Below are 27,912 nucleotides of genomic sequence, written 5' to 3' on the forward strand. Positions count from 1 at the left end.
TCGTAAGAGAAAAAAGTATCCTCAGAATTTTTGCTTGCTTGCTTTTAAGGAAACTCAATCTGAATTTTTTCAAGGCATCAATCAGTACACGAAATATTTTTACTATTATTGAATGATATGAACAAAGAGTAAACATCTCTTAATTATGACCATGTGAATACCTCCTACTGTGACATTATTAAAGGAGACGAGATGATTTGGGAATGTTATTGTCTGTATAGCATGACACCTGCAGAAGATATTCCCTAGGAAATAAAAATAAGTTATTGAGAAATAAAATCCAACATGCTCCATCAAAGAAACTTTCTTTGTGCATAAGTATCTAGGAGAAAAGGCAGTATCTTGCTTTCCTATAACAGAAGTAAACGATTTGATCATAAGACAATGTACATACTGTAAACTGTAAAATGGGGGTTCAACTTGAAATACATTCATCTCAGATAGATTTTAAATATTAGCACCTAAAATGTAACGCTAAGATGCAAAAATTTTTAGTAGCTTTCAGGTCATGCCTTAGTTATAGCTTGCTTGACGGATACAATTTTGCCAGCAACATTTTAGTGTTCTGCGAGATCCTCTTAATAAAAACATATAGGTCTGAATGCCACTACATTTTACACATGTACCTTTCATACGGGAAGTTTTGCATATGTTCCATCTGCAGAGAGCAGGCCCCACAGTAGCAGGAGGTATAGATACTTTCAGGTCATGCCTTAGTTATAGCTTGCTTGACGGATACAATTTTGCCAGCAACATTTTAGTGTTCTGCGAGATCCTCTTAATAAAAACATATAGGTCTGAATGCCACTACATTTTACACATGTACCTTTCATACGGGAAGTTTTGCATATGTTCCATCTGCAGAGAGCAGGCCCCACAGTAGCAGGAGGTATAGATAGAGCAAAGAAGTTACAGTTATTAAAAAATACTGGAAAACTGGGAGTACATGATGTAATTACAAGCTGGTATCTTCAGTTTACAGAGAGCTATAAATTTGCTTGTTTAAAAAGAGACATCCAACATGTGCTTACTCACATGCTGACACAGAGTTCATGCAAACTATTAAAAAAAAACCCTTATAAATTTTACCCTTCAGAAATACTGCATATACTTCATCCTCAAATAAACTGAAGCCCCCTCAGAAACGACAGGGACCTAACATGCGGATCGACTCAAGCAACATGTAATTGCTTCCTCTGTAATGAGAAGTGAACAGCAGTATCAAACAGGAAATTTCATTGCATCATACTTAATTTCGAACACTGTTAAGTCCAAATCCAGGTTCACTTGTCATTAAGCAATAAGACTACCTTTAAAAAAAAAAAAGTTATTTTCTTGGAGGAAGGACATTTTCTTCGTAATAGCCGGGATTTACTACATTTCCAGCTGGATCATATCTAGCCACCACAAACGTTGAGCCATCACTAGCAGATGCTTTTCCGACTCCCATCTTTTTTGTGTTCTTCCAAACCATTGCTGTGAAGTGACCTGAAGAAAGGGAGATAAACGTATGCATTCGTTTTAGGTACTAAACCTATAACATTCCCTTTCACACGTGAGGTGGGGGGAGAAAGAACCATACAAATCTGTTTCTTTCTCTGACAGGAGAACGAGCTGAGGACACGAAAAGAAAACTACATCTAGCATTTTGCCTTGAAAAAGCCTGATCTGATCTGGTTCCACACTACTATTCCCATTTCCATGTCCTATATCCAAATAAGACTACCTAGTATGAGAATCATGAAAGAAGTGGTTTGATGAGTATCTGATATAAAATTCGACAAAGAAATCACGGTCTCCACTCCCTGCAGTGTGAATAGCAGTTCTGACAGTGACAATTATTCATTCGCTTTGACCATCTCATACTCCCCCACGTGTCTGCATGTGCAACTACTCAAAATAACACTGGTTTTGTGGCTTCTTCTGCCTGGTGGTAATAGTCACCCCTGCATTGCGCTGCTCCCTCAGTTGTACCTTCTATGCATAGACAGACCCCATGGGAGAAAAACATGATTTTCTTCATCTGAAACAAGCTTGGGTATATCTCTTGCTTGAGCATTATTCAAGGAACAACGTCCTTACGTTCACTCAACACCGGATTGTCAATATGCAGTCAATGGCCTGTGGCTGATCTCCAAATTATACATGAAGTTATCTCTGTGACTGGAGTGATGTAACTTGGTAGAAGACACATGTCAATGTAATCAACAGCCTAGTACATTTAGTAAGACACTTATATATGATTCCAATTTAGTATTTTCTACAAATTAATTTCCCTTAAAAATAAGTTGCCTTTTAAAAACTTTGGAGTCAGGGGAAAAATACGGTATTTAAAAAACCCACAAATTTTGCTTACTTCCTCATTTCTCAGTTTCCTTTTACCATGTTGTGAATTTTCTAACATAAAACTTTGAGGAAATCCTAATATTTTTCCCCCTAAATTTTTTTCTAAGAAATAAAGGTAGTTTTTTGAAAAATACCAAAACAATTTGGCTAGCCAATTTCTTAAAATAAAAGCTGTGTTGTTGAAGAAAGTGTCCAGTCTGAAGTTACCTGTCCCAGAAGAAAACCCTGGATTTTGAAAGCTGTAGTTTTTTATTTCACTGTACCATCTGTCAGCCACATCCTTTCCTGAAAGACAAAAGAAATTTGCTGTGGAATCATGACATAAACACAGAAGTGTAGCTCACTTATAGCCCGGCCAGCAAGATCTTCTGTTAATAGCTGGCAAGAACTTCTAGAAACATGGAGAAACAGTCTTTTTACTGAAAAGAATTTTTGAAATGTAGGTAACATGGTAGTACACGTAACTTACCAAATATTTATTGTTTTGCAGTAGCTGTTGCTACTCAGTTACTAATAATTAGTCCACTGCTTTTTGTTAAGCATCTCATGCCATCAGTGCCATCAATGACTTGAGTTCTGCTCGACGCAAACACAGTCCGTCAGTTCCTCCACTGGAGTGCCAGGGACCGCGTGGCCTGCACAGCCTGGCTCAAAGCCTGGGCAGGCAACCCACAAAACAGCTGTAGAACCAGGTAGAGTTCATCCCGTTCAGGGAAGATCTCTGCAGCAAGGTGCTCGTCTGGTAGGACAGAGCTGATGAAGAGCGCTATACTATCACCCATAGATCAGGAAACAGGACCACCCACCAATTCTCGCCTGCACTTAAAACTTTACAATGTTGAAGTCAGAAAAAACTTTGGACAAGAGAGGTCTGTGTGGCACAGCATTTGGATTGAGCTGGGGCAGAAGTCCCTTTAGTCCTCAAAGAAATCATCTTGCAATTTAACACACTGAGTTTACATTTTTTTCTGCCCACAACCTTCCGTAACTTTCAGCCTAGAAGGCAGTGAAGACACATCTCCCTCACCTTGGATGAGTGCTCCTGTCATTAGGCTTCTACGTACAGCTTTCAGCAGCTCCTCCCTCTTGGAACATGTTTGAAAAGACTTAAGTGAGCTTCAGGGGCGAAAAGGGGGCAGGTTTTTCCCTGAGCTACATCAATAATGAAATTTCTGCTTAGCATTCCAGGAAGTATAACACAAGGCCAGTTGATTTCATAGCAAGCTGCCAACACTGTTAAGCCTACCATCATGAAGAACGCTGGTCCCTGGTGGACTGTTGGCTGCAGAACAGCAATGACTCATGTTTTGCTATTTTGCAGCAAAAAGTCTGAAACTTGCAATGTTCTAGAAGTCAGACACTGAGCTGTTAACTCCCCGAAACTTCAGTTGCTTTATGAGTGCAGTCTGCTAAAAGGATGGCGTTGTTAGCCTGGCAAGCTGGCTGTCAGAGCTGTCACTGAGAAGAAAACATTGAATGAAATGCCATCTCTTGAGAGGTTTGTGAACTGAAAGTACTATGAACTTATCTATAACACACTGCTTGTTAGGAATGGTGCTCTCTTAGTAGAGTCAATTTACATTTTCTACAGAAAAAGGTAGCAAAACCTCTCTTGCTTCCCAAAGTAAATGTTTCAGGAATAACAATAGGTTCCTTCTTTCCCTGCTCTCCCTGCGCCAAACAACAAACCCTGTAGACCTGTTTTACGGCAGAAGTCTGTAATGCAAATAAAATATCCGTTCATTTGTTATTCACACTAAAGCTAAAATGAAGACTGAAAAATGTGCAAAGGGCAATCTTTATGCAATTTAAGGGGAAAAGAAAAAGCACATAGTAAAAAAAAAAAAACCAAACATCATCCTCTCCCACCCTAGACTTCAAAGCTATGAAGGATTTAGATGTGTTTGTGAAAAGCTGGGTGGAACACAAGTACAGAATGTGACTGCAGACATGTCAGATGTTATGAAGCACATGGATTTTGTGTGTACAAGTGCTTAAGTGACTATACTATGTGAGTAGTATTTTTACAGATGTAGGACTGCATTCCCACTGCTACCAGCACTTCATTCCCTCCATTAAAGTATCAGTGTGACATCGCGTAAAGAGCAGTTCAAGAGAAAGTCATCCCCACTCTGCTTATTGTAGCTCTGAGAAGAGTACCTAGGCTCCACGTGACAGGAACTTAAAATCTCTGTAATGGAAATGTGGCAAGACACATGGAAGTTTTGGCAAACACAGTATCTCTTCATAACTTTTTTTTTAATTTAAAGAATACCATCATATGAAAATTTCATAACCCTTTAATTCAAGGGAGATGGCAATGGCATCAGGTAAGAATACCTCAATCCTGTACATGAAAGACAACGCGCGTAGTTGGGTAGCACAATCTATGATGTGTTAATTCCCAGCCTTCAGGGATGAAAGCTTGCAACTTACTGCAGCCAGGCAGTGAAAGCCTAGAAGCTGATAGCTATGCTCCATTTATTCATGTGCAGGGTCAGGTTATCGTTACATGGCATTGCTGTCATCCTCCTTGCATTAAAAGAGTCATTGCATCACAGGCTGCAAGAAATTAAAGACTGACTTGTTCCCAGCAAAAGAGAAGGTAACCAAAGGACTAGGCAACTTTTGACAGACTCTGTCTTGAAATCATGTTAAAGAAGTGTCCTGGAAGTGAAAGGAATGAATTCTATCTGTCATATGCTGCAGGAGATGAGGAGATTCCTACATGGAAGTTGTTACCATGCGAGAAGACAGGTAGGCACCTAGTGATTAAACACACTCTCTTTCCTCTGAAATACTTTTCTTTTGATTCTTTGCCCCTTGGGGAGCAGTAAACAATGCAGTGGTGGGACACAAGCCAAACCAGTGTTGAAAGTGACAGCTGATACACAGGGGACTAAGGGAAAATTCTGTTCTGAGCCCAGTGACCCCTGGGCTTCCCAGGGCCTACAGAAAATGACCCGAGAGAGAACAGCAGAGGGGTCAGCAGAGCACTGAGCCTATCCGCTTTAGCAGCAACTTGCATGCTCAGACTTGCTGGTTCAGAGAACTGACCACAATATTTCCATTTCAAATTATTACGGAGTAAGTGATGCAGTTATATTTAGTGCCCGTTTCCCTTGCATTTGAATGTTTCATTGAAAACAGTTCCCACTCCCCCAAAAGCTCCCCCCTCCAAACCAGGGGTTGGTTATTGTTCAAAATGCATTTCAATCAGAAGGAAAGGAAAGAAAAGAAATCTCACACCCACCCCTCATTTCCGATTATAGCAGAAATGATTGAAGTTTACTTCTACCAAAAAGCATGCAGATCTGTCCTACAGTCAGCGCTGCAGCTTCTCTTCTTTTGCTCCCCTTGCAGAACCAATTAGTAGATTGCTATTTTTTTAAAATATCCCTCCTCTTTGCATTGCTGTAAACCACGTTCACAGTTTCAACGCTTTCTCTATGGAAACATAGTTTGACGCCACGCTTCTCCTAGCGATAGCTGACTGATGACCTGCTCAGTTAGACTTACTAGATGTGCATTTTGGAACAGGCTGAATCTTGCTCTAGTGAGTTTCATCAGTACCGTGACTCTCTGGACATACCTACATTCCACAAAAACTTGGTAAAACAATCCTTGAATTAGTACCCAAGTATAGTTCTGCCCAAGACTAGGTCCAGAATCACCATAGTGATTTTATTTTATTTACCCAAGCTATGAGCTAGTGACGTGGCCACACTAACCGTGCTTCAAGCTGCCTCATATGGTCAGAGGACTGACCATATGAGGTCAGTCCATACATAGGACTAACAGTCCTGCTGTAAAGTTCTTCTGCTGACACCACTCTCTGAAGGGTAGAGAGAAAAAAAGGGGCCACTGCATGTAAACAGGTGTCACTACTCTTGCCTGGCCACGCCCTGCATCTCATCAGTTGTCCTGTTGTCTCATTAAATTTCATTCCTAACTATTCTCCTGGGTGAGGAGCTCTATTTTGTGTGTAGGGGGGGGGGGGGGAGGGGAGTCTGAGTGCCAACAAGTGATATCAGACCAAGAGTTGCAGGGATCTGGGTGTCTGTGGTGCCTGCAACTGGAGCACTAGTGCGGGTGCGAGCGTGTGAGCACTATCAAAGCGCAAGCTGGACTACTTGGGGAGCAGGTGAAGTGGTCTGGGAGGAGTCGCTACGGAAGTGCATGGCCACCGCTGGGACAAGGGGGGGTCTTGGCCAACGGGGAGGGAGCTGCGCGTGCATGTGTGCGAGATGTGCTGTACCAGCAACTGGAGTGGAAATGCAGCCTCAGGGGTTTGTATGTCCAGGTGCCAGCAGCTGGGAAGACTGGGATACAGGGGCAGCTACTGGGCAGACTGAGTGTCTGAGCCCAGCTGCTGCAGGGATCCACACTGGAATTTTACTTCCATTACTGAAATATCTATATTAGATATATTATTTTATGCTATAAAAATACACATTTTTATATATATGAACATATTACTGGAAAAAATACATTTTATAGGTATATATTATTTTTATATATTGCAATAAGACTTCGTGATCAGCCAGAAAGGGGAACAAGATGAGGCCACTCATCCTGGTGCTGTTTATGTGAATGCTAACTGCATCTGTCTGTGCTGATCTGTGTGGCCACCTGCATATATACACACACGTACGTGCTGTGTATGTGTGTTTGTGTGTGCAAGCCTGGGAATACACTCTCAGCCTCACTACTGGGGGCACAAAGCTGTGGCAGCCCTACTACCGTATTCGGCTCCCCCTAACATTTAATTTCTCTGGGCGCAGCCTTACTGTTTCTGCTCATACTAAAGAATCCTTAAATCTTCAAGTAATCCCACTGAGTAAGTTGCTAAAAACATTCTAATAAAATCACACAGGACATATTTCTGTGCAAGGATAGGCAGCACCATGGTGATCTACTTAAAAACTAGGTACCCCAAACCTCAGAATTTTCCTCAAACGTTTTTCTAGCTTTTGTTATCACAGCCTTCCTTCCACCGGTCTGAGAGGAAAGAAAGTAGAGGTAGATTTAAATTTGCCTCAGAAATAAAATATCTACCTAAAATGAAGTCATACTAATGTATTTAGGAAGTAATATTTCTGAGGCAAATTTAAATATCTACCTAGATTGAAGTCATACTAATGTATTTAGGAAGTAATCCTCTATTTCCAGCATTCCTCATGCAGGTCCTTATTTTATTTTACTCTATTTTATTTAACAGTACTGTATAAGCCTGGTGTTAGACAGCAAGAGATGCATCAAGGCAGGCTCTCACTCAGAGCACGCTCCTCCAGGGCTGGGGCAGAGGGTGTCTGTGCCGCTCTGCCCACTAGTCCCGACCGGTAGGCAGACCCAGGTTCCTCCCATAACAGATTTGGGTGATAACATACAGTGAATTTCTCTTACGAACTCTCTAGAGTTCATAAGCTGCAGTGTTTTCACAGACCACACGGCATGTTCTTCACGACCACACCAGCCGTCCCAACCAGAATTTAGTCATCCAGTGCTTGCCTTCAGCCTCCCGACACATGAGAAATGAGATGAGGCATCCCGAGAAGCTTGACATACTACAGCTGCCAAGGCAGGCTGCGGTCTCTTGCATTAGTGGCAGATGACAGCTCACTTATTTGAACACAGACAAAGAGAAGTCTGCCACAGAGCAGTTCCTGCAGGACTGGAGGGAGGAAACAGCTGTCAACTATTTCTTGGATTACAGGGATAAACATATTTCCAGCTACAGCTTTAGGCTATGTAACTCTAAAATCCTAAATACAATTTAAGGTATTCCTGCACCAGGAGAGGGGTCAAACTAGAAGGCTCTTACAGTTGAAAGCTTAAATCTTCTCTGAAACAAGAAATACATCTCCTGGCATTATTAGAGAACTCAGTAAGAGCCAAAATAAGCAATAGCATCACATTTTTAGAAAGAATACACAGTATGCTGGAGGTTTACTGAGTTTTGCTTTATCTGGGAAAGAAACCGGAAGACACTGCCTGCCTTTGTTAAGCCCTTGAATGGATGCCTTAATACAAATTTCAGCCTCATTGAGCAGGGTACAAATTAACTATCCAAAGGGAACTATATGAGAAAAAGAGGAAGAATGAACCAGCTCCACAGAGATGAAGACTAAGCCCAGACGAGAGGAATAACTTTCTTTGAAGAACTAGTTTTCTCATTCCAGTACTTTGAATGACCCTGCTACATAGGAAATGTAGAAGTGTTTTACAGAACAAAAGAGGATGTAGCTTAATTTTCTCAGCAAGACGTTCAATCCTGTGGATAAAAAAACAGCAACAAAATTGCTCAAAACTGGCAAGTTATGTATGGAAAGAGTGCACTGAAGAAAACAAATGGGATCCACAAAAGGACAGGCATTATATAATTTATGGAAGGATCCGTGTGTTTTGTTTCCAACTCTCTAAATGGGAATTCTGTGACTTTAACCTCGGGGGAAGGAGCATAGGCCATTAACACAAACTAGAAGGAAGAAGTAAGCTCAGTCAGTGAGTCATAGCCACTATGCAAACTTTGCCATACATCTGTGTTTTCCCATGCTGCTCTGAACTCTTGCCTCAGACTCTTGCAACGGACAGAATGCCAAATATTAGTAGATCAAATTGTATTTTTCCACCCCGGGTTTCTTTTTTCAACATAAAAAAGTACCCATTAGGGACTAGCGTTGGCACTTGCAGAGGAACCGAGCAATGTCCCTGGGTCTAAAACTCACTAAAATTTCCAGGTCCTTCAAACAGGACCTCCAGCCTGCAGAAATGAGCTTCTGTCTCCCCGAGGCTGTGCTGGAAATTCCAGGGGTAGATGGGAATAAAGAAAGCAAGTGGTCACTTTTAATACATCCCACCTGCTGTCTCAGCAGGCTAAGGCATGAGCCCTGCCTGCTGGAGGAGGCAGGAGGGAAGAGCCTGCTGAACATCACTCTGACTGAGGGCTCACCGCAGCCTGTCAGCCTGGCCCAAATTCAGCTCCTCGGGCATCCAAACCGAAGGCTGCCAGTTACGTGTTACATTTATGATCAGAAAATATATGGAGTATTTTTGTCTTCAAAAATGAAGGCATGGAAAAGGCTCAAAGCCTGTTTGCTGACAGAGCCGAAGAGACTAGATGTCTAACACATTAGCCTCTGTCACTTTGGTGTCTGCCCCCCCCCGTGTTTTTGCCCCCACAAACAGGAACTACTGTGTAGCCTGCAACGGCCATTTTTCTACCTTGCTCACCACAGTTGGCCTGTGGTCAGCCCTTTCTTTGGCTGGGACAAATTAAGGATAAAGGTGAAGTACAGGGCATTGATGGCTTCCTTCTCTCCTCCCATGGACATATGAGTAGCACTCAAGACAGCTCCACAGCTGGGACATATGGAACAGCCTAGCTGCCAAGTCCTACCTCCAAAGGGACATAGCACACTACCACAGTCCCTTACCCCCTCTGTGCCTACATGTGTTCCTTGCTCTCAGTACACGTAGGTGACTGCAAACCACCATCCTGTCCCCACGCAGCCTGGGCTGGGCTATGTTGGACGCATTTTCGAAGCAGAGGAAACGCCAGTACTCTTGCAACCAGACGCTCTGAGCCCAGAGTACATGAGAGAAGCCATTTATCCAGTGTCTGTGAGAGAAGAGAAGAAAGCTTACCTGGTTGGTCATAGGATGCCCATGCTAGGTTCTCTCCGCATCTTCCATTAGCAGACTCAGAGCTGTGTTTGAGGACCCTCGTGGTAGCCAGTTCTTCTGCATACCTAGCAAAGGAATCCACACATTGTATCACAGACCACAGCCAGAGCAGGCACAGAAGAGGAGGAGGAGAAGGAAATGCAAGCAAGGAATTTTGCTGGAAGATGATGGTTTAAGCCAAGTTACACAGCTGCAAAGCCCTGAAGTCAGGGATGCTTTAAGCCTACATAGATCTAGGAGTCAGGAAAAGGGAAGGCCTAGAGGCTGTTTTCCCTGTCTTTCATGAGCTTGTGTCACCACTAAGAAGGGCCTAGAAGAAATCAAAGAGCAGATCTCCCCCCACCATGTTCTGCCCAGAACCTGGAAATCCACCAGCCATCCTTAGCTGCAGCTGCTGGGGGAAAGGGAAGTACCTGCAGCAATTGCTACAGGTGTCACCTCCTGACATTTCTAGGCCCTTCACAGGAGTAACTTAAATGTTCTCCATGAGATGGAAAAAGGACTGAAGTGGGGATTCAGCCAAAGTAAGTGTATAAAACCTACATTTACAAATGAAAAAAGCCAAATGCAAAACAAGAGCAATGTGCCAGGCAACAGTATGGAGAAGGGGACCACCCGCAGAATCTGAGGCAACAACTGTGTACACCAACACAGGGATGAGCTGCACTGTTTCTATAGAAGTTGACACGTGTGAGAGCATGGGATGTATTTTATTGTCTTATGACAACAGGGTTAAGAAGAACATCATGTGTAAAACAATTACTCTCTTTATTCGACATTGGAAAGGCTTCAGTACAGAGACAGTGAAATTGGAAAGACCATTTGTTATTTCTCATGGCACAAGGAATAGGAGGCAACACACAAAATCATCGGGTCATAGATTCAGAAGTCAAAGTAAGACAAAGTACTTTTTCCACACTGTGCAGCAGAAGTCATCGCCACAGGATGATGCAGGCACCAAGGCACAAGTGGGTTTGAAAAAGAGCTAGACAAATTTACAGTGTGTGTGTGTGTCATCTTCAGGGTTTATTAAACAACAGCAACAAAAAATGAGGATACAACCTACTGCTTAGGAAAAACATAATTTCCAGGAGAAATCTGTAATTTCCGGGAGAAGATAATGGGGGAAGGATCACCACATCTGTTTTGTCCTGCTACTCCTTCCCTAATCATGAACTACTGGCATCTGCCAGAGACAGGAAGTTTGTCCAGCTGAACATTTTGGCCCAAGCTAGTACTTCAGCCGTTAGGTTCTCATTTCTTTCTGTCCTAATCCTCCTACCAAAACAACAACAACAAAAAGTATTTAGCTACCTCCATTAATTTAGAAATAATGAAAACTTGTCAGCTGTCAGCCTGCTAGATCCTAAACTAGAGGATCTCTAGATGGTCCTTCATGCCCTATATCATTACAGTCCTGTAAGTTCTCTTCAAGGATTCCCACATCCCAAGCAAGAGGCAAGACTGGAACAACGTACACAGTGCACATGGACAAAGTTGCCAAGGATTTGAGACAAAGGGTGATTAATTCACTCTAGCTCAGGCAGTTGAAAGCATGAGATTTGCATCTGAGATCATCACCCTATGCTTCATTATTGTCAAAGATAAACAGATGCCTGCTGAGGGTGACTCATCTCATGCTAAAGCACGGATCCAATAGTCAGTTCATCTAACCTATTGCAATTATTGGAACTGAAAATAGTAGGAAACAGACCATTTTCAACACAGATAGAGAAGCACAGAAAAGTACCCAGAGATACACCGAATATATACCAACAAAGATATCAGATATACCTAAAGAAAAGGTGAAGTTCTTTGAACTTAAGATCCTGTCTTGACAAATATGAGATTTCTTATATTTCATGTCTTTTATTCACATCAAACCATTTCTGGTTCTTGCTATCAACCAGTTTCACCAGCCTCTGAACACGTGCCTTTTAGTTCTTACAAGTTACAGACGGCAACCAAACAAACGTTTCCTATTGTTATTCATCACAGTGGGAAAAGTCAGCTGAGACCAGAGAGGACTGTGAGGAATTCCAGAAGGATCTAAAAATACCCAGCAAGGGCAATAGCGCACTTAGAGATAAATGTGGAGCAATGTATATTTGACGGAATAATCTGAACTATTCATCCAAGTTGACTTGTTCAAACCAACTGTAGCACTTTGGAGACACAACAAGTGTTATTGACAAGTCAATGAAATTTCTTCCTCATTGTGAGGCATCATGTAAAACAGAAACAAAACAACCCTTTGAAGAACAGAAGGAAAACCCCAGCAGATTACAAAGGTATGTGAATGAGTCCCTGGCATTCCATCCTTTAGCAATATTGTATCCAATTATCACGGTGTCTCAAGAAAAAAAAATGTGAAAAAATAAAGACAGAATCAGATTTTGCTTGCTGCCAGAGGGCATGTCCACACGCCACGTACATGGTGCGTTGTACAGCACAACACCTGGCGGAGATCTCTGGTCTAGGAGTGCGGGAGCCGGTGCATCTGTGTGACAGCGCAGCACCATGCTGGGACAGTAAATCAGGTTCTGGAAAGGCTACAGCCTCTCTGGCTCCCAGCCAGCCAGTGCAGAGAAGTCTGCACGGTTATGGTAGAAAGCCTAATGGGAGATGAGATCTCACGTCTGCAGGGATCAAACTGGCCACTATTTAGCTATTATGGAAGACATTTGTTTTCTGAATAGTTTAATCAGCATTTACTCCTTCAGCTATCTCCTTCGTACTGTGAAGATCAGCCTGAAAAAATTGAAGATTTTCAAATCTACTTTGAAAGAGGTTACTGTAAAGGGAAAGGAAATAATCTGGTTGTCATGTCTACAGCAAAGAGGACAAGCAGTATTGGACTCAAATTTCTGTAAGGAAGACTTAAGTCAGGCAGCCGGAAGATGGATCCACTGTACGTTAGACTGACAAGAAGTTGTGCAGCCTTCAGCACTGGAGAAGAGGTAAGATGTGTCCCTCCTGACAGACTAGAGAACAACATACACTGATTTTGCTTTTGGGGCAGGGAGATAGACAATTTGATCTGAAATTACTTCCTTCTGATTCCATTGATCTTAGACCAGTCACCACTTCCTACCATGAAAAAGTTCTTTTCTCACTATTTCAGCAGCAGTGAATATTCTCCTGCAGATGACAATCCATCATCTGACAGAGGTGGTGGTGAAGCATGTTTTAGGCAACTACCCTCTGCAGAGGAGACATACCAGTATAGACAGGTGCAGCCCACATCTGGAAAAGGGTGTGAGAAAGACTTATACAGTTGTGACCACCAAAGCGTCCATGTGACCAGCTGGTGCTATGTGATGGAGAAAGAAGGGATCAAAAGGGTTCAGTAGGGAGACAGAAAGAGTAGAGTCCCTCACTTTTCACCCAGTAAGTCTTCATTGAATATCAGCATGTCAAAAGGCAAATATTTTTGTAGTATGCACAGTCAAACCTAACAGATAAAAGTGTCACAAATCTCATTAGAGAAAAGAAAGGGCTGAACTCACTGTTGGGCTCCTCTGTTTAACTTCTTGCAGAGTTTTAATGGGGGGACTCCGTGTTTCTTCCTGTAGTCATTGTGTGCTTTCAAGACTTCTTCAGCAAATTGTTTGGAAGCTGAAATCACATCAAAAAAATTGGAAAGGTCTGTCAAATACAGACATTAGTGAAGACAGAAAAAGCATATCCTGCAGCTAAGACGCTGGTGCAGGTTGGACTGAAGAACAGAGGAATACCACCCTCATTACCTGGGAGTAGGATGAAACGAACCATTAATGCCTTCCATCCAGGAACTAACTCTGAGAGACACTCCCATTGGGATGGTACAGACTCACTAAAGGTTGAAGAAAAATGTGAACCTTATTTCCTTCCTCAATAGCAAGGTGATTTAAGGTTAGTTTGACTGACTTCCATTGTAAGATTTCAGCGCACTGCATCATCATTGCAAAGAAGTTTCGGAGTAAGCGACAAATAGGTCCCTTGAGGAGATGCACTAAAAATGCAAATTATTGTCACTGCATGCAATAATTTTCTGTATTAGTCAAGTCATCTTCTAAAGAAAATGGAGCTACTAAATTGTGTAGAACTATGCAAATACTTTGAAACACGCACCATTCTTTTTATTCATTATATAGTACAAATTCATAGAAATCTAAAAATACATCTTTATTTGGCTCAAAACAATTTTTCACAAACAGCAAGTGGTGAGGAAAGAAACGACTGCTGGGGATGATTTTTCTTCCCCTGTGCTAGAGTGCATTTGGTAAGTATCTGAATTCCAAAGCTACTGCAAAGCTTTAAAAAAGCTCCTGCTTGTACCCTGATAAACTTGGGACTTTCAGCAGCACAAGGCAGAGGACAAGCAACAAGTCACAGTGCAATTCACCTTGATGGCGATTTCATGTTACCTCCTTTTATGACTTTGCTGATTTTTTTTCCCCCCCAAGATTCAGAGGGGAAAAAAAAAAAAAAAATCTTCCCTGGCACTGGTCACCTTCCCCAAGATTCAGAGAAAAAAAAATCTTCCCTGGCACTGGTCACCCTGTGGAATTTGCTGCTTTAAGAGAAATTTGGAACCTGAAACAGGGTATTGGGGCAGTTAGAGAGGGATGGATAGCATCTTCAACACAGAAAGACAGTTTTCACTTTCTCTATATTGCTGAAGCTTCTGAACAGACATTCATACTCAAGACATCTTTGAGTATTTACTCCACTTTTACCATGACATAGGTTTCTACATCTATTAATGATTCATCAGCTTTATTTCAGAATATCTTAATTAGCACAACTACCACCATTTTCTTTGTAAGACACTTTTGAAGCCCAAATAGACCTCATGACTAGAGAGTGTTTCCTGTTATTAAGCTTAGCTTTCTCCACTTCTTCTCACTACTCGATCCTAACAACTATAATCAATCATTCTCTCCTTTATTAGTGTGTACACTGTTCTGCTGTTTGTAGTGATGCATTTTCCCCACAGTAGAGCTGTCAGTTTGCAAATAGTGCTCTCGTAACTTTTTTCTAAGGTGATTACCCAACCCACGCTCATGCTTTAAGCTGTTCTCAGAGTTGTCTCCAGTTTCCCCAACAGCTTTAAGATAATACGGCAGCCTAAAATAATCTCAATATCCAATGCACATAGAAAGCCATTACTGTTTCACGCAGTATCTTAAACCTTTTGAACACAGTCTGAAGTTGGGTTGACCTGTTCCAGACCAAAGTGTCATTGTGGACATATATCTAATATATTCTCCATTAACATGTTTTCAGGCTCGATTTTTTTTGGCATAAAATTGTTGGCATAAGACAGCAACAGGAACCCTGTTGAGTGAGATGAGGTCTGCCCACCACCTTCCTCCTATCAGGTTTTCCTTCAATTTTGTGTGTCACAAGTTGCATACCATCAAACAAGACAGGCACCTCCACTCTGGCGTTTAAGCACCCACACACCCTTTTGCTAACAAACATGTCCCATCACTCGTATTACCATTGCTCACAGCTCACTGATTCTATCAGGCCAGAGGCCTAAACCTCTCATCTGCTGCATCATGCAGGGTCATGGCCTATTTCTAAGGCATCTACCATGGGTTACTCAGGAAAGCAAGCCTATGGCCAGTTCACTTAACTTCACGGATGCAGGGGTATGCTTCTAGCAGGGAAATTTTAAGACAGCCTGCAAATCAAAGAAGTTGAAATACACGGCTTTGGAAGTTGCATCACATACTCCAGGCTGCATTTTTCTGCACAAGACCATCTTAAAGCTTGTGGCTGTTATCACCTAGGCTTAATATCTCATCCGCTCAGCATTAAATAGTAGATAAACAATCTGACCTGCAAGTGCGAAAGTTTCTATTCAAATTATTTGCTCTCAATGACAATAACAAATTGAAATGCTAAAAAAAAAGTCAACTGAAACACAGGCTTTGTCAATTGTCAGTCCATCCATTAATAGAAGTATTGCATAATCCAGCTCTGTACTAACATTTTAACTTTCAAACACCAGCGAGACATGGACAAAACTGAGTTTCTTCTAGCCACGGCAGGCACCACTATGCTGTCCCTAGAGAACCTCCATCCTCCCCTTCCCTCAGAGGTGGCTGCTATAGAAACACTTATCTACCATGACTCAAGCTCATGTGCTAACCACCTCCCTCTGCACAGCTTCTCCTATGCATGCTGACGTGTGGAGAGGGACACCCAACTGCCAAATGTATTTCAGATGTGTTTTGGAAGACATTAAGTTTTTCCATTTTACCAATGTTCCATACACTGAGAAGCCAGACATTAAAAGTGAGAGTTAACGGGAGTTTTCAGGCTCCCACCCAAGTGGGAACAGCTTCCCAAACAGCTTTGGAGACGTACTTTTTTCCCCTCCGTGTAGGCTGCTGAAGCTGCTAGAAAAAATTATTTCCTACTGCCAGGAAGTTAGGTTTGGTCATGAATCATTACACAGCTTAATAAGTAAAACAACTGAAGGTATTAGATACAGTTGCTTGCTTCTCATTATTCAATTATTTACCTCTATTTTGGATTCTTCTGGAACATTGGCTAAGATAATGACAGCACGTGACAACGAATTTCCAGGCTATGATGTGGTACAGAGCACACCTTACAGATGTTATGTTTTTGGACTTGCAGTTTCATTATCAACTTTGTGTGACCACATAAAAGTAAGCAGAGGCATCTAGGTTGCCTTTTCCCATCAGATTTGTTTTTCTGAGTATTCTATTTCTCTATTCTCTTACTCTCTTTAAACAGTGGCAATCTATTCAGTCTTTCTCAAATGAAGAGCTCTTCATGTCTGAATCCTTCCTGCCTCTTCTTTGAACTCTGTCTTCTCCTGCTCTGTTCTTCCCTTAGTTTGGACATCAAAACAGAAGCAAGTTACCTAATCATGTCTTCCACAACATTAGCTGCTCTGCATCATCTTTGCAGCGTCAACTGGACCTACTCCACTGGTCTTGCAGAGCTGCAAGATGATGTGTGGAAACAGTAAAATATTCCACAAAAACCAAACATGAAACCTCTCCACCCAATACCTACACAACAGAAATGCTGTGGGCAGCCCTCGCATCACCACTTGGGATGCACAACATTACACCAGGCATACACTTGACTAGCAAAAAAGGCATACTTTTTTTCTGACTAAGTATTCACACCAGTGATTCAAGAAAGAGCATAGTATCAATTTCTAGAAGTATTGTTGTCTTCTCAGTGTTCTCTGTCCTATTGTTTACGGATTAATCTTCACTGGCAATTTTGTACTTTTCCATACATACTAAGTTTTTCTGTTTAGCCTTCAGATAATTAACGTATAATGCAGTCAACAAGAAATGGACCTGATGTAGAATCCTACACAGAAGTGCATTACAGGTAAGTGGAGATAATGACCTCACCTTTCAATTCTGCCCCAAAATAAATAATTAGAAATGTGCTCATATAATGGCTAGAGCAACGTATCCGAAGAAAACTACAAAATACACTTCAAAGGACCCACCCTTTTGGAAAGAGGTAAACGCAAAAGCCTGATACCAACAACCTTGGCAATGTGACTCATATTACCCAGGATACTGCATATTACTTCCACACTCTTTCCTGCCCAGAACGCAGGGAGGAACATTAGTTACCCAGGCAGAAAGAAGCCAAGCGCCAGAATAACATGGAGAGGACACAAATGCAAAGCGGACAGAAAACACATAAAAAGGTAACTGGGTAACCGTTTAAACAGTGAGTATAGCTCCGCTCTGCTTTAATACTGAAATCCCTTCAGTCTCCCTTGACTCTGCAGAATTGCTCTACCCTACTCTGATAGCAGCAATTGGGCGTGGAATGATAATGCAGCAAATACAACTTTTAATATGCCCAACAGCTTTGTGAAAAAATTCATTAGAGGCTTCAGGGAACTGCAAAGTAATTACATCAAGAAGTCCTTTATTACTGTCCCAGATAACTGAAGATGCCTCTATTTCAACAAAGTTCTCAAAGTATATTAACAGACTGGAAACAAACAAAATTCCTGAGAAAAAGACATCCCAGCTTCTAATGACCACGTTTTCATCTAGACCTTTCTAAGAGACCTGACATATTTATTATTAATAATCTTTATTAATAATCTTTATCCTCACTTGAAGTGTAATTCCCTGGAAACTAGCCCCAGCTGAATCTTTCACACTCTGAGAATAATATTCCTTCAATGGAGAAGTGACAGATATTTAACTGATATGAGAAGTGTTAAGAGGACAGTTATGCCTCTGCTGCATTTTGACTCAGCACTTTGGTTTCAAGTCACAAACACTCCGGGATGGTCTTATACTGGCTGGCCTCTGCAGTGCCACAAGGAGCGAATATTCCATGTGTCTTTCTCCATGTATTGGACTGCACCTTCTTGTTCCCCACTTAGGACAGTAACATCTTCAAAGACTGGCCCTTAACGCTATTCCTAAACATGTCATTTGGGAGCACGGATCTGATGTTCCAATTGGTGAATCACTTCCAGCCATAAAAACTGACTTCCTTCAGTGCTAAACTCCCCTGTACTGTAGCAAAACTGGCTGATTGCTTGGAAACACACAGAAGAAATGAAATCACGTATACATCTTGGAGGGAAGTAAAGATAAAATGATACTATATTCAGAAAGCATTATATCCTGGGTGGGGTTTCTTAGTCTTCTCTTACACCTTTGAACCAAGAATTCAATAAAGGGGCAACATCTCCATCCCATACAATAGGGATTTATGGGCAATATCATAATTGTTGGTACACTATTTCCCTTCCAACCTGAATTATCCTATGACCCTACTAAAAGTTAGAAGGGAAAGTATTGCTTATGGGAATGAAAGGAATTGGGGGTTATAATTAGACACGAGTTTGAATGGGAGTAGTTTCCTGGAACATTCTTGTGTTTATCAGGCTGCTCAAAATAGCTTTCCCTTCAGCTCGGGAGATCCCTCTTCAGGGAGGAGATTCTCTGATGTCTTTCACCATTCAGTTTTGCCTGAACTTTTCTTACACACCTGCTTATCGCTGGGGTGAGCTTCAGGACAACAGTAAGATGTCTGAGTTAATTGAATCTGATGGACAAAGTCCCCACTCATTTTATTATCTGGGTTTCCTCTGCAGCAAACCGTCAACTTAATAACCTTGCATGACCTGTGCCATATGACGTAACACTATTTTCCCCCATACCCAATTTGAGGCATATTGCCTGAGAATATGAAGCCGCTGGTGTAATAATGTTTCAATGACATTAGTCATGTCACTATTTGATTGCAAATCCCATTCTTACTATAATAGATAGTGTTGATTACTTCCTCACTTAAGGCCTTTTATAAACTGTTAGGCAATTGACTGCCCTGATTAAAAAGGAACACCTGGTAAACTGGAAACTGCACAGCTCTGAGAGGCAGCAGAGCCTTCTGCGATACAAGCATTTAAAAAAAAAAAAAGCAACACTAATCAGCAGTCTTGAGCACTGACAGAACGAAGTCCTCGCTTTCATTGGAGGCAAGCGTGGGGGGAGAAGTCCTCTGCTTGCAGTCCCTCTCTCCTCCAAAAAAATCAGACCAACAAGCCTGTCAACAAGTAGTCACTACCCTGGAGTGGTCATCTTGCATAAGGTTGGAACTGACTGCTTATCATATCTAGAGAAGCCAGTGTTGGTGTTGCATGAGAGACAATCGAAAGTATTATTTTTATTCCTATTCTGCCATGGAGGACAACTAAATATTGTAATCATGCCACATACACACAGAGACAACCCTGGCAGATTGTTAATGAGTAAGCTGCTAACCCTTTTAAAAAGGCTAAGGCTATCCTCTCATTAGTAAGGCCTTGTATTCTTAAATCTAATCGCCACACAATTCCTAGGGCACATACACTTCAAAATACAAAGCCCCAAGCAACCTCCATGTGTTAGAACTGACCACACTATGCAGGAGGAGAAAGTGAAGCAATCTTCTCCATTTCTTTTCTTCTTCCCTCCCCAACATCATATCTGCTTAGAGTTTCTAATTACAGTTATTTAAGAAGAAAATAAGGTGCAATTGTGTTCACTAATGAGTAACACCAGAAACCAGAACTTCCCTACTACCAAATCTGAGCTTCAGCCATTAGATTGCCATTCCACCTTATAACAATGTTTGCATGACAGCAGCATGATACTATACTCTTCAGCAAGTAACAACTCTTCTAAGCCCTCTGTAAGTCATTTGCATGTCTAACGAGTAATTTTTGCTGGTCACTTATTCATATTTTGGATGCTGCATATTCTTGTGCTCTGTGGATGTGGTGCTTCTAAGGGCAGCAACAGAGAGAACCTTGTTGGTACCCAGTGCCAAGTTCATTTTACATAGCACCGTTAGCTGTCTGGTGCCAACCCAAGTCTTTGCAAAGTGAAGAATTTTGCAAAGAAGAACTGAAGAAAGGTAGAAGAACTATCCCACTTCTCCTGGGATATGCTCTGCCATTTTCTACCTCTACCGTTTAGGTTCTACCATTGCTTGGGGCAGCCATACCTGAACTAGCTTTCATCTCATTAGCTCCAATACCCTCACACCTTGCTTTTCTGCCAAGGACATCCAAGCTAGCTGGGGCAATGCTCATAGTATGTTTATTTATGCACCCCCCTGAGGCATGGAATTACGGACATGCACATCTCTTTTGATCACTGAAGTGTAAACTCACCTATCCAGTAGCCCAGACCAGGCAGGGAGACACAGGAAGCTTTCTTTATCCATATTTATTCTCAATTACATCATCTCATTCTCATCCCCCTGGTCAACAAGCTAACCCCCAGTTCTCATAACTCAAAATCTGGAAAAACATGGTCTTTATTTCATAGAATCATAGAATAGTTTGGGTTGGAAGGGGCCTTTAAAGGTCACCTAGTCCAACCCCCCTGCCATGAGCAGGGACATCTTCAACTCAATCAGGTTGCTCAGAGCCCCATCCAACCTGACCTTGAATGTTTCCAGGGATGGGGCATCCACCACCTCTCTGGGCAACCTGTGCCAGTGCTTCACCACCCTCAGCATAAGAAATTTCTTCATTATATCTAGTCTGAATATAATCTATTTAAAGGATCAAATGGGCATATTGCCCCCACACCACCCCCTGGAAGGTAAAATTCCACCTAAACCACAAAATCTTTAAACCTCTTGATTTCAGTATTCCTTCTGCAGCTCCTGTTGCTTATGCACTGGCCCAGTGCTTGGGAGCCAAAGAAAAAAAAAGAGACTGCAGTATATGCAAGGAATGTACACGCATGCCTACACCCAGGGATTGCAGTTCCAAAGGGAAGCCCTTCATATCTCTCCAGAAAGCCAGTACCACACCTACAACATGGTGTCATGGACATCCCCTCCTGTGACCTGCCACGGGAGCAGTTCAGGGGAATATACTCCTCACGGTCATAAGTCCTCATACAGTGGACCTGTAGAAGCTATAGAAGAACTATCAAAGTCTGAACGTCAGGAAACACTTTTTCATTGTTAGGGTGACAAAGCACGGCACAGGTTGCCCAGAGGGGTTGTGGAGTCTCCATCCTTGGAGCTATTCAAAAGCCATCTGGACATGGTCCTGGGCAACTGGCTCTAGGTGGCCCTGCCTGAGCAGGGGGGGGGTTGGCCCAGATGACCTCCAGTGGTCCCTTCCCACCTCACCCATTCTGCGATTCTAAGCTGAGAGGTCTGTTTTAGTAATGGGCCTTCATATGGGCAAATTCAAGAACAGGTTATACCCTAACACAGTTCACCCCAAATCACTTTTTGAGGATCACTTATTAAGTGCCCAACACGTGCCAATGGCCCATAGAATTTACAAGTATGCCCAGATGACTTCCAGTGGTCCCTTCCCACCTCACCCATTCTGCGATTCTAAGCTGAGAGGTCTGTTTTAGTAATGGGCCTTCATATGGGCAAATTCAAGAACAGGTTATACCCTAACACAGTTCACCCCAAATCACTTTTTGAGGATCACTTATTAAGTGCCCAACACGTGCCAATGGCCCATAGAATTTACAAGTATGACAAACACATAGGGTATAATTAAGCACGTATTCAATAACTTCTTAACACCCACCTATCACGAACTATCATTAGAGCTGTCTCATGGAAAAGAGCCCCCCTGCACCCCGTATCTGTGTCTACAACAGGGCATGGAGACTTCAACAACATGTGCAACCCTGTTTCAGCTTTGTGATGCACAGGTGTATATCCAGGGACAGCCCTCACAATCTAAATTAGAAGATGGCTCCCAAACCCCGCAGCTAGAATGGTGGCACGGCAAAGCTTCAGAAGGACAGTTAACTTAGCATTTCATGAAGCTCTGCAGCGATCACGCTTAAAGCTGAAACCAGGCAAAGCCCACGTGATTTCTGTTCAAAGCCGAGATTTGCTCTGGTAACTCAGTTCAGTCAACATTAAATGATATTAATTAACGTTTGTGGTGGCCTTAAACAGGCCCATATTGTCTTCCTCCGCAACACCTCAGACTACTACCGTCTCCTCATACCTGCTTGCACAGAGCGGTTGGCCACCCGCCTGGCCTCACCTCGCCCTCCTCTGCAGAGCCACCCAGCCCAGCTCTGGCAGAGCTGCTGTTCAGACCTTCAAAGACTGGGCAGAACTTGCTTACATCTGCCTGTAAAAACATAACACAGATATGCTCCAGCTAATCTTTTGGAGAACAGTGCGGCCTCTACCAAAATAGCGATCTGAAATAGCCTTCGGGTCTGTTAAGATATGTAATAAACAACAAAGCAGTTACAATCAAGAGACTCAATTTCTCATGCTTTCTGTTCTTGCACATAGAGCAGCAACTATGGCAAATTCAAATCTAGACAAGATAGATAAGACAGATACTATCGACTGCACTGAGAGAAAACTAAGGGTTTGAATGTTTTCACTGAATTCCAGTAATAAAAAAGTTTTCTTCCTGCTTTTTTTGTTTGGAGAAAGATTTTTTGGAGAATTCAGAAAGGAGAGCTAATGTTTTTTGATGTGCAACTCTATGGCATGGGAAACCTTGGTAGGTATCTCGGCTACTACAGACCATCACATTCCATCTTATTCTTTGTGAGCCCTTCATACTTGTTTTGGTATTTATCTGCCTTGAGCATGAGGAGCTAGGGCTACTAATCTAACAGTCAACAGGAGTAACCACTGTTGCACGGGATGGCTGCTGCATTCTCCTCCTCTCCCCCACCGAAACCCTGATGGTTCAACAGACAGCTAAAAGTTGGGCCCAGAATACTATTTGCCAAGACCTAATGCCTTCCTGGCAGATTCTTCTCTATTTGCCATTTATTGGACTTGAACCAAGTAATCAGTGTCTTCTACACACAAGAACTGGAGAAGCGTGCAGTTTTTAATTGAATTAACTTGATTTTTGAAAGGCCCTTTTCCCACCACACCTCCAGCTCAGTTCTGGTGTAAAGAGAAACAGCCAGTAACTTGTATCAGCGATGAGTTCTGCAAATGCCCTGCTGTTACCAAACACGAATGCTCGGTTGCTAGCAGTTCAGACTAACTCATTTCCTCTCTCCCCACAGGTCCTGTAAAACCAGCCAGCACAAAACGCGTTATCGTTCTGGCGGCTTGCGAGTATCGCGTTTCTCAGAAAGCAAACAGGTCACTTCTCTAGTATACTTGTACTTTTGTCACAACCTGCTACGGCTGTCTCCTACTGAGATGCTAAGAGAACAAGTTTGCACTTCAGATCACCTGAAGATGTAGCTTGCTCCACAGAAAACTGTGCTCCAAAGGTGCACCTTAAGAGTTAAAACTGGCACATGCTTCTAAGGAAGATTAGAAACAGCATGGAAAACTGCACCATGTTTAGTTCCCATCTCTTTTCTTTTTGTCAAACCCCTTTCTTGGCTCTTATTTTTGTACTGACTCAACAGGCAGCACAGTGGGTAACTCCCAGCCCTTTCTCTGGAGTCCCACCCACATTTGCAGAAGGGGAAATAAAGAAAAGAAAAGAAAACCAAACACTGTAAAAAGCTATTTACTGAGCCCGTCCTTGTCTTTGCCCGATAGCGTCTGCACCCACTAGCCAGAAGTCACAGGGTGATTCCCCTGTGTCACCTCCGCCTGGTTTTTAGGGAGTGAGCGGGGTGAGCTCCCTTCCCCCCACCAGGCAGTGCCGGAGGGGAAGCGGAAGAAACTAGGCTCTTAGCAGCCTTTTTCTGTCACCATCCCTTTTCGGAGACTCCCACCATGCAGGAGAAATCCCCGCGCTCCAGAGCGGAGGAGTGGAGCTGGCAGCCAGCTGCTTCCCCTAGCATCGCCCGCAGCTGCTCGCATGGATATCCCCTCTGGGGTGAGGGCTGCCGCAGGACCCCGGCCTCCGACCGTGCACAGCTGCAGGGGGGTCAGACAGACACGGCAGTCTTAGCAACAGGGCAACAAAGAGCAGCCAGCTCACCGTCGCCTCATTTCCTGCAGAAAATACTTACCCCAGTCTTTTCGGTTCGGTCTCTGCGGGATCTGCGGGGAGGGGAGCCTGCATCACCTGCTAATCCAAATGCTGTCCGAAAAGAGAAGACCGGGGGGAGGGCAGAGGGGGTCCCCATGTTTGGCTTAAGTATTTGCAGGTGTTATGGTCGTGGGAGGCATTTCTCTAAACCTGATGAGGGAGCTTCAGTGTGAGTTTGGTTTTAGCAGCCTGCAGCTTCCAAGGAAGAAAGCTGAGTCAGGGGTGCCGATGTCTTCCAACACTCAGCTCTATTCAATGAAGCAAAACCAATGCTAAGTCTCCGGCTCTGATACTTGCAATGAACATTGCTTCAAATATAATCCAACAGCTAATAACAGCACGTTATTAGGGAGCTTTTATCAAAGAACAGAGATTTTCAACAGCAGGATTTCTTTGCCTGGGGATACTTAGGCCTCAAGATAGATTTACCGAAGATAAAAAGTTAAAGAGACTAAAGACATTTATTCTAAAATAGTGGCTCCACTTTACATGAATTAGAGCACCCTTAAATTTATACCTGCAGGTAATCTCAACCTTAATCTTTCTGACCCAGGAGAGGAACAAGCACTCTGGAGGTCAGACAAGAGCCCAACCTGTAACATTTCCATACATCCTAGTACAGAGAAACCTACCCACATTGTGTCCTCAAGAATAATACAGCAGGAACACGAGGTATTTTACATAAAACACAGAGGAAGCAGTACTCTAAAAAAATAGCTGCTCTCACCCATTCAAAGGCAAACCAGACTGAATGATCTTAGGCAGGAATTTAAAGACTTCAGTGTATCAACGTGATACTCGCAAGCTGCCCTTCCCCTTCCCTGGGAAGGGCAGAAGGGATTTAGTCAGTAAAGCAACTGTCAGGACAGGATCTCAGTTTTACGATTTATCCAAAAATACCACACGCAGCTCAAAGACAGTAACCTGGACCCAGTTTACCATTGATTTGAAAGGCATGACACAAGTGACAAAATATTTTTAACATGCACTTAGATCTCAAACTCTATTTGTATAACTACTTAAGGATGCAAGCAATACCCAAGCCTTGGCAAAAGCAGTTTCTGGTCTGTCGTTGCTCCTAAGCTTGGAAGAACCAACAAAGGTGCAGTACTAAATGTGCAGGAAATAACAAAGGCAGTAATTGCCTTGTGACTGTATTAGCAATTTGCATATATTAAAACAAGTGGAGATTTTCATCATTTTGGGACTGGGAGGTGCACGCTGGAATACCTCTACTGCTTTTGCCCAGCTAACTTTGCTAAGGTAATGTACTGCCGCTAGACTTTTCTGGTATTTGTACTTTTTATGCTATTAGCAAGAAAGTGCTGAACTTGACACTTCTGAGCAACTACAGTTATTTAAATTGTTGTAAGGTTATTTACTAATTCCCAATCCACTTGAAAACCCATGCAGCTTCCAGGACAGGGGGCCAAAACCACCCACTGGCAGCTATGCGGTGCTTCACCTGGACTGGGTGTCATACCAGTAAGCCCTTTACAGTCACATCTGCAGACAGCTCTGATCTCATCTAGGGTGCTGACCTTTAGAAGAAGAAAAAGGAAAAAAACTCAACACACCCATGCTGAGGCCTATTAAAGTGTTACCCCTCAGCACTCAACCCATGCTGAGGCCTATTAAAGTGTTACCCGCACAAAGATTTTCCTCAAGTTTCTCTGGAAGAGGCCTATGGTTTTGGGTGAATCAAGTACTAGGTTTTGCTGAGCGTGTCCCATACGTGCTGTTTATGCACAGGACAGACAGACGATACGCCGCTAGGCTCTGATTTGTCACAGAAATAACATCCTAACCACAAGAACAAAAATAAACCATCCAGTTTCACAGCCGTTTCAGAAGATTGGCACAGATTTTCGCTCATGACTCTAACAGGACAAAGATGGAGAAAGCCCTGGGCATGAGCTCTCTCTTCTGAAGGTCTCCAGCTCCTTGGCAGCTTCGGAGGAGTCTCCCCCAGCCGAGACTGTCAGAACAGGGCATGCAGACAGCCGGCGGCAGTGTGGAAAGGACCAACAACACAGCCAGCAGCAGAGAGAGGCTTCACAAGTATCTGCACAGCTGGGGAGAGACTGAGCAAGGCTATCCTTGGTTAAACGGTAAACAAATCTTAAATCTAAATCCTCCCGACAGGAAGGCTGATAAAAAGCTTCCCCACTCAAAGCATCCTGCTGCCTATCTGCAACACAGGTTAAGTTTTGTCAGACAGCTAGACACAAGACAATTTTAAAGCTATAGGCTTATAATTATTTCATACAGCAAAGCAAAGCTATTATCAGTTACAAAATGTAAACCATCTATAATACAACTACCTCTACATTGTTCAGGTTTGGGGGGGGGTCGTTTTTCTTGCTTTTTTCAATCTAGCCCTGTGACAGAGAGAAGCTCCTCCCAGGCTGTACCATGCACAAATGAAAGCAGCTTTCTCCGAGGAAAGCCACTAACGCTTTAGCAATGCTTTCCAAGCACAAAACCAGGCACGGACCTTGTAAGAACACACAGCCAACTGCACGAAAGCTTTTGCTCACCTGATTTTCCCATGATCAAGTGGTGGTTTGGGTTTTTATTAATTCCACCTGCTGCCTCCTCTCTTCACCGAGTTTCGCTGCTAAGTGCCAGGGAAAAAGTGTTTGCAATTTCAGCACAACTTCTTCAGTCGCCTGCAACCGCTGCCCGAGAAAACTCAGCAGCATGAACCCGTTACCGCCCCTTCTTCAGCACTGGAGTAAGCCTGCCCATGCCTTATAAGGCATAGGGACACCGCTTTTTTTTTTCTTAAAAAGATCCTGTTTAGGGTCAGGAGCTATTTATCCTCCACAGTAACCAAGCAGCTCCAAAACACCATATGGTTTCACATACCAGTTTAGCTTAGTAATCGCGTCTGTCTTCTGATAAGAGGGGGCTGTGAAAAGAAATTCTGCTGACAAATAATTCTGCTGCCACAGTGGGCATAATCCATGAGGTTAATTCATACAGCTAAATACTTGTTAAAGTTTTACCCAGTTATCGTACATAAAGCTGAAACAGGCAAGTGATAAGACAGTTGGAAGTATAACTACGTTTTACATCTAAAATAAATCACTTTCTCCGCTGTTACAACATAGACTGTAGAAGGTATTAGTAAAATGCAGCATAAGATTTTACAGGTTAAACAGGCACCGTGCTGATGGTGTATTTCTGTAAAAAGAGTTGGATATGCGTATGCCTCATTTTATCTGTGCAAGCACACTGTGCCACTCTTATCTTCACGCTACATCGAAATACCTCAAACTAATCTGGCAAATATTAACTACTTCAACTACGGCAAACACAATACTTTGATTTAACTTCAGAAGTGCTACATCTCTCCAAATAAAAATTCAGTTACGTGTTTCCAACTTTCATCTTTT

At 42.7% G+C, this 27,912-nt stretch overlaps 1 protein-coding gene across 1 annotated transcript; it reads right to left on the minus strand.

The window, feature by feature from the left end:
- Nucleotides 1-708: 708 nt before the first annotated feature.
- Nucleotides 709-27,235, minus strand: GLIPR2 (GLI pathogenesis related 2). The gene is made up of 5 exons (XM_009276660.2): nt 27,052-27,235; nt 13,542-13,650; nt 9,994-10,097; nt 2,554-2,631; nt 709-1,488 (listed from the first exon to the last, which is right to left on the minus strand). Exons 1-5 carry the CDS (start codon nt 27,062-27,064, stop codon nt 1,328-1,330), a joined length of 465 nt encoding a protein of 154 aa, XP_009274935.1. The 5' UTR covers nt 27,065-27,235; the 3' UTR covers nt 709-1,327.
- Nucleotides 27,236-27,912: the final 677 nt, after the last annotated feature.

The sequence above is a fragment of the Aptenodytes forsteri genome, unplaced genomic scaffold, assembly GCF_000699145.1.
Source record: "Aptenodytes forsteri isolate BGI_AS27 unplaced genomic scaffold, ASM69914v1 Scaffold97, whole genome shotgun sequence".
Classification (NCBI taxonomy): Eukaryota; Metazoa; Chordata; class Aves; order Sphenisciformes; family Spheniscidae; genus Aptenodytes; species Aptenodytes forsteri.